The sequence below is a fragment of the Borostomias antarcticus genome, assembly GCF_949987555.1.
Source record: "Borostomias antarcticus genome assembly, chromosome: 16".
In the NCBI taxonomy this organism is placed as follows: Eukaryota; Metazoa; Chordata; class Actinopteri; order Stomiiformes; family Stomiidae; genus Borostomias; species Borostomias antarcticus.
The window spans coordinates 17,889,042-17,896,867 of record NC_140249.1 but is presented as its reverse complement, the minus strand read 5'-3'; the positions used below and the strand labels follow the sequence as shown (position 1 = coordinate 17,896,867).

The 7,826-nt window shown below is 44.7% G+C and overlaps 1 protein-coding gene across 1 annotated transcript; it reads right to left on the bottom strand.

The window, feature by feature from the left end:
• On the bottom strand, positions 1 to 7,470 carry LOC311319734 (D(4) dopamine receptor-like; the record flags this gene model as incomplete). Its single annotated transcript, XM_084451338.1, has 3 exons — positions 1 to 227; positions 5,559 to 6,145; positions 7,385 to 7,470. 3 exons carry the CDS (start codon positions 7,468 to 7,470, stop codon positions 1 to 3), a joined length of 900 nt encoding a protein of 299 aa, XP_084307464.1.
• Between the last annotated feature and the right edge of the window lie 356 nt (positions 7,471 to 7,826).

The window sequence follows — 7,826 nt, the reverse complement described above, 5'->3', positions numbered from 1 at the left end:
CTAGCCTTCTATGTCGTCTCGGAAACTACAGCAGCTGCGTAAGAACCTTTTGAAGAACTTCCTGAACTCGGTGTTGAAGACGGTGTAGATGATGGGGTTGAGGGCGCTGTTGACGTAGCCCAGCCACGTGACAATGCTCATCAGGCTGGCCGGGATGTCACATGACTCGCATCTGGCCCTCATGATATGCACCACGAAAAACGGAGTCCAGCAGAACAGGAAGGCACCTGGCATTGGGACAAACACAAACAGGAAAATGCTTTAGGATCAAAAACACTTTCAGTTTTTTACTTGGAGGAAGTCTCAGATCGGTGTCAGCAGACAGTTATCTCTGAGACAAGTTTGCACAGTAGACTTCTCTCCCATGAACTGTTTTGAGAGACGGCCTTGAGAGGTTTGGGAATGAAGACCTGACGTACAGTAAATCATGTTTGACAACAGAGATTGGTCAATAGATCATCATAATAACTCTGAGAAGACATCCACAAGCGTTCAGTGGAGTCTCGCATGATGATCAAGTCAAATGCAACCATAAATAAAGATATCTCATTAACTACAGTAGGCTACACCGCCCAGTTTGATATGCCACCTAAATGACTTCTTTCAGATTTAGGTCGCTCAGCGTGGCCTTCCAACTGGAATTCAAACCATCTCATCAGGCAGCTGGATTGCACCCTCATCACAAAGTGGACTAACAGCCCAAGGCTTGCGGTAAATTGGCTCTATGCAGAGACTGCCTAGGCTGTGCCTTTTCTGATCAGAGTGATACCAAGGGGAGATTCTGCATCACAGTGCACATTGCACATTGCATAGGCAGAGAGCCTGGCCCCAATCTGTATTGCAAACAGACAAATGTGGTTTGAAATCACTAGTTTGCCCGTTCGTCAACCAGACACATAATATTCACCAGAATGTATAGGGAATACTTAGACTGTTCATCCATTAAACTGATGGAGCGATGCTGGATTGAATTATGTTTGTAAAGATGGATGCTAAACTAATAAGAGGGTGTGTTAGTGGTAACTAAGATGAGCTGGGCTACAAAGTCACATAACCATTGAAAGCACACCTGTCAGCATCTGTGGACCCCGCTTAGCTGAATAATTTAAAAATGCTGATGAGATTTCTGTTAATATCTAGTAGCCTAGAGGTTAGGATGAGTGATGGATAAGACACTCCTCCATCACAGAGGAAGTCTCAACTCCCTCTGGAACCTTGGAGGTTTTCTGACTAATTCAGTGTCATGACATAGTTCAGCGACTGTAATCGAAGCAGAAGCCATCAATTTAGTGGATGTCAAAACGGATGTTACAAATTAAATCTCCTAGTCCTGGTCATGTCATGTTAGCAATGAGGGAGAAAAAAAGGGAACATCACATCTACCAGGGCACGGGGTTGAAGTGGTGCCGTCACCTGGAACTGCTGCACATTTTCACTCTTCGTAGCATTAAATCTTTTCCCCTCATTCCCCATAGTCACACTTAAAGGCACCAGATGTCTGCATAATATAAGAGATTACCATTTTATGGCCAGACTCCTGCTCTCAATGACTTGCAATGAATACCATTGCAATGAGTACCACTTCAAAGCACAGCTGCCCTAGGCACTGTACAGGTACAGTCCAATTTCCAAGAACTGCTGCACCTGAGGCAGTGTAAAAGCACTTTATTTCCATCTGAAAAATGGCTTGTATGATCTTTTCAGCTTAATATGCAAATATAAATGAAGGAAAATGCTTATAATGAATACAATAATAAAATGGCTAAATATACTTTCTAATGTACCTGTACCATAAAGCTCATTGTATAAAAGCAATCATTAACAGCATCAATTAAAATGGTGGATGTATAATTTTGGTGTGAAACTCTGGTGGGCACAGTAGTGTTAGCTGAACTATTCTGTCTCTGTCCATGTGAGTACAGATGCTGCTTATCTACCAGACAATCTTTTATAAGACCTGGTATAACACACCCGTCGCCTGGCCTGTTGGGAGACACATCACTACTATCTACTGAAATAGTGAAGATCCTTATTGCCTCAAATATATATGTTTCTCTTTCTCTAGCAGTGAAGAGCTGATAGTATTTATGGAACTGCAAATTCATTTTTCACACTAAGCTTCTGAAAAACACATTATTTTTCTATCCAAATGAACAAGTAGATAATATCTATGATAGATATCTTCTATGACGTTAGAACCACGGGTTATGAACGGCGGTCCTTCATGTTCAACTGCAGATAGTACCCCCTCAACGTAGCTGGTCGTCAAAGCGCCGCCACGTGAAACTGTTGTGGCGTCGTCTTCAACGCGAGACACACAGGAATGACAGAGAATATCGAAGGGATGATTCTCCTGATTCTACAGTATGTCGCTGTTTGTCGCAGCAAGGAGACACATTTTCAGAAGAGGATGAAGGCAGCAAGACAAAAGACTGCTGAAGAAAAACAGGAGAGTTTGAGATATCCTACATCAGCGCTCAGATGACAAGACTGGTCGCTCGAAGGCGACGCAAGATGGCGCATGATTCTAGTGATGATTTGATCCTGTGCCATGTGGTGGGAGAGCAGCTTAAGATGCCTGAACAGCGCTAATCCTCCTCAGCCATGTGTAGATAGGCTTACATGGGTTTGCTCATAGTCATGCAGTGGTTTGATGGAGCTGACAGGTTCTGAGAAGACTTCCCATTAAATGCCATGATGTTTCCATTATACGGTATTCTTAGAAGGATGGCTTCTTTGTTAACACAAGGACACAAAGATGGTGTGAGGGTTGACTTTGAGTCTTTCTCAGTCTCTACTTCTCCCCACTCCCCACTTTCTTCTGTCCTGCTGGACCCCCATTTTGCCCATGTGTGTGTGTGTGTGTGTGTGCATTTGTGTGCACACCATCGCGATTGTACTGCGAGGATCCTAGTGGCCTGGGGCTTGGAGGATCATCCAGCACAATCTCCTCCTCTGCCCTCCACAAGACTTTGACACCCAGACGGTGGGTGGGTGTGTGCGCATTTGTGTGTGTGTGTGTGTGTGTGCATTTGTGTGTGCGTGTCTGTGGGCTGGGAGTATTGGGACAGACAGGGCAGCCTCGTTTGCTTTAGACAGTCGCTCAAGCTCTTGGATAATACCAGAGAATCTTGCTGCAACAGGGATTTGGGAATACGATCCCCGCTGCACGCTCTCCACACACAGAATTTACATGATTCTTTTTCAGAGCTATCTACATACCATAACAGTTCTGCAGATACCAGCACCTATAAGCTTGAATGGTTGTCCCATACTTAGAATTACTTTACATATTATTATTGAACTTAGATGTTTGAAGTCAACTTGGTAGATCTGAGACCATAGCTGTGTTCGGAATCGTTCCCTCGTTCCCTCACTCCCTATTCCCTATATAGAGTTCAACATGTAGTGAACTACCTAGGGAACGGAGAAAATGTAGGGTACATGCACTGTTCCCTGCAAATCAAGGTGAATTGTGGGTAATAAATAGTGGACTATATAGGGAACGAAAATTCTGTGGAGAATTCGGACACTTCAAACAAAATGGCTGACGCCCTATATAGTGCACTATATAGTGAATAGGGAGCGATTCCGAACACAGCTCATGATCTGAGCCAAACAAAAAGCTCAAATGGTCGTGCTCTGGACAGAGGGCTATCCTCAAGGTCTTAAGGCCCCAGCAAGGCTAACACTTACATAATAATTGGATTTAGGATTAAGGGCTGAATGATTAGCGGATGTGGGCTAAAGGGTAGCATGTCTACCCATTATAGGCCAACGACTCCCAAATCGACCTGCCCCTTAAATGAAATTACATCAGCTCCCTGATGCTTCTGTTTGACTGTCGTTAAGGACATAAAAGCCTGGATGGCGTTAAACCTTTTAAATCTAAACTAAAGTAAAACTGAGGTCATAGTCTTTGGACCCAGTGGTACCGGTGGTGTCCCTTCTATGGACCTGGGTTCCCCGCAACCATTTGTGAAACCCATAGTCATAAACCTTGGTGTCAAAATGGATAATCTTTTTAAACTTGATAAGCAGATACATTCTGTGGTTGAATCCAGTTTCTATCATGAGGCTTTTGACCAAAATTATCTTTCAATTACTTTGAATGTGTGATACATGCTCTTATTTCAGCTCACCTACATGTAAACTACTGTAATGCACTCTATACTGGCATAACCAGGCCACCCTCGCACGCCTACAGTTAGCTCAAAAACGCTGTGGCACGTTTGATAACTGGAGCCCACAAGCATGAACACATCACTCCCATTCTGGCTTCCCTTCATTGGCTCCCACTTCATGTCAGAGTTCATTTTAAGATTGTATTGTTTGTTTTCAGATCATTAAATGGGTTGGCACCGCAGTATATATCTGACCTCTTATGCATCCACACTCCTTCGAGGTCTCTGAGGTCCACGAATCAGCTGCGTCTTGTCGTCCCAAAAACTAAGACCCGAGGCGGCCCGCCTTTTTAACACTAGCCCCTAAACTGTAGAATGAGTTACCCCCCCCCCTGTCAAAATGGCCCCCACCCTTGAAAAGTTTAAATCTTGCCCCATTCCCCAAGTCCCATTTCTTTTCCTTGGCTTTTAAGTCGGTGTGAGTGCCTGTGGTCTTCTGTATGTGTCTTGTATTGTTAGAAATCACTAGCTGTGTTCTATGTGTTTTAGTGTGTTATGTGTTATTACTTGTATTTCACTGTGTTTTTGGTGCAGCACTTTGGTAACCTTGCATTTGTAAAATGTGCTATATGAATAAAGTGGATTGGATTGCCTCTTCTTCCCCTTTCCATAACTAGATATTTGAAATCCTTTCAATGCATTGAGTTTGCCTGGTGTGTCAGAGTAGGGTTTGCATTTTTGGGAAGAACCGATTGATTCCATTGTGCCAAAGAAAATCAATCAAGCACAGATCAGGAATTAAAGTTATTTAAAATAGTATTTTTGACCCAGGGCTGATAGGGACTGAAGTCCATACCTGCGAGATGATCTGTGGTGACAACGCCCTTGATTTGTGAGGTATCTATAGGAGGTCACCTTCTTATTTACAGTAAATACACTTCAAGCAGTGCTTAAATATATCTATGCAAAGATTATTGATTCATAGTTATTCTATGGCTTTCCTTCCATACTGCTCAAAAAACAGATTAAGGTCAGAGCAATGCCTGAGTGAGCGGGATGTTTGTCTGACCTTGGAGATTACATTTTAAATCACATTTTCCTGTTGGACTATGCAGCTTAAAGTGGAATTCCTGAAAGTGATCCTGATTCTGGAATTGGTATTTCCAAATGAGAGAGCCGCTTGTAAACTGATTTATCACTGCATGTCTGTGTTCTACAAGTGTTGATTGTCTGAGGCTCTTTCGATCCAGGTCGATAACCTTGCTGTGGCATCGAAGCCAACAACGAAACTGTAGTTGGAACCAAGTTCAAGTTCAACACCCGATCGTATGTCCAGTAAAGTCTGGCGATCATAGACGATGGTGCATGATACTTGAACCACAACAAAGACCGCTGCAAGTCAAAGTGAGAGGATTTCAAGAGAGACTAACTCACCCACGACGACAGGAAGCACCTTCATGGCCTTCCTCTCTCTGCCGTTAATCTTGACCCTCTTCCTCTTCTGCGGCTCTGGGTTGAACCTGATGTCAGAGTAGGACACTGTCCGCACCTTGACGTCCGAGGAGGAGTATGGGCGGTCCGTCTTCCGGCAGGGCTCCGCCTCCTCCGTGGTAAGGTCTGTGAGCCCACGCTCGATGGCGGGCGGGAGGGACGACGGCGGCGAGGCCAGCGGCGGCAGGGAGGCGGCGGCGGCCTCCTGGAGCTTCCTGCAGGCGTGGATGCTGCTCCTCAGCTTGGCCTTGCGCGCCTCCTCCCACTTGCGGAGGCCCCGGAACATTCCGCAGTAGAGCATCATCATGATGGGGCAGGGGATGAAGAACGAGCAGACGGACGAGTAGACCACGTAGTCGTCGTCCTCCAGCTTGCACTCGCTGGGGTCCCGCTGGGGCACGTTGTTGATGCCGAACATGACGGGCGAGGCCACGGCGAGCGCCAGGATCCACGTGGCCGACAATAGGGCCATCTGTCTCTGGTCCACGTGCCTGCGGTTATAATTGAGCGGGATGGCCACAGCGATGAACCTACCAGAGCGAAGGGCAGATTGACAAGAGTTGACGCTCGGTACATCAGGTCATTGGTAGAGATCCTAAGAGACATTGAGAAGATCTGTACACGCGTCTCTCTTAACTTAATACTGCAATGGCCGCTCGAGCTCCTTCAGTGCATCATATGGACTGAAATACGGTTCATGTCATACGTGTACACTATGTATAGTCTTTGCATCGACAGCATTCATCTCAGTAACTCCCATTAGGTTCAGTTGTCTTAAACCTGATGGGGCTTTCTGAGAAGAAGGGACACGGGACCATCGGCGAGACCATCCTTCCACGTCATAGAGTCAGCCTGGTCAATATTGAGCGAAGAGAAAGATAATCAGATTAGATCAGATTTCTCCTGGGATGTGTGTAGTTTATTTCTTCCTTGTTTGTGCTCTCTGGTAAGAGTGAGTGCTTTAAGTGTGGGGTCAGAACGAGAAGACACGCCATCCTGTGAGACCATAGTCATTTTTCCTAATCAGAGAAAATGATGGAGGCGCCGTAACAGCGAAAATGAAAGTGTGAAGAGGTGTTCTCCCCCGTGCCTCTGAGCTGACCTATGCACTGCTCACGCACAGCTCCAATTTATGGAGCTAAAACACAATCTGGCACTGTCAGGTCATTTGGCATCCACACATTCTCTTCAGCAATTGGCTCAAAATTGATATATTGTTTGAAAAAAGTAGGGAGTGCTGCACTGTGTCGGGAACAGTAAAGTTGGTAAAACTGAAGTAAAGAATCAGGTGATCAGGTCAAGAATAGGGCAAATAGCTGAATAACTAAATGGTCCATGACTCAATAAAGGAATTTTAATTTTTAATTAGAAGTGCCTAAGATTCTCTTCAGTCTGCCAACCTACACAACAGCTATTGTTGTTGTTTTTTATTGATTTATTGTTTGGTTGTAAAACCTGACCTACCTGTACCTCACGATAGTTAGACTAGAGGACAATTTCATTGTTTTGTTAACCTATCCTGTCTTTTCAAGGTTGGACATGGAGGGGGCGCTTGGGATTGTTGGTAGACCAGATCAGAGTCAGACTTTTGCATGAACAGCTGGAAAGGGCTTTCTATGTAGCTTATGTACAATGTCTAAACAATTCAAACTCAAATTTTATTCAGATCCCATCACTCTCTTCAAACACTTCTGGAATCTCAATTAATCTATTAAATGCGTGAAACACACTGCCACCAGAGAGTAGAAATCAGACAGAAACACATGTACCTGTCGATGCTGATAGCACAGAGGTTGAATATGGAGGCGGTGCACAGCATCACGTCCATGGTCATCTGACCATCACAGATGATCATGTTGAGTGACCACACGCCACCCTGAAACTGAAGCAGAACCAAACCCCACACAGTCAATCAGCATCAGACAGGAAAATACTTAAAGGTCTGTAGACAACCACCCCCTTTCCACCTACAGAAGATCCTGAGGAGAATGCTGCACCAGATTGGATGTGAAATCTTAATTTCCTCATTGGACTGAGATTTCCTCCCCCTTTCTCTCTAGACCCTCAGGGTGATTGGAAATTGCTGGTCTGCTGCACAGTGACGCTATTTTTTTGCTTCATCAAAAATAGCATAATATAATGGCATTCTAATCATCCAAGCAAGAAAGAGGCAACCTCTTAATTGACTCTTTTATAATGGCTTCACTGTGA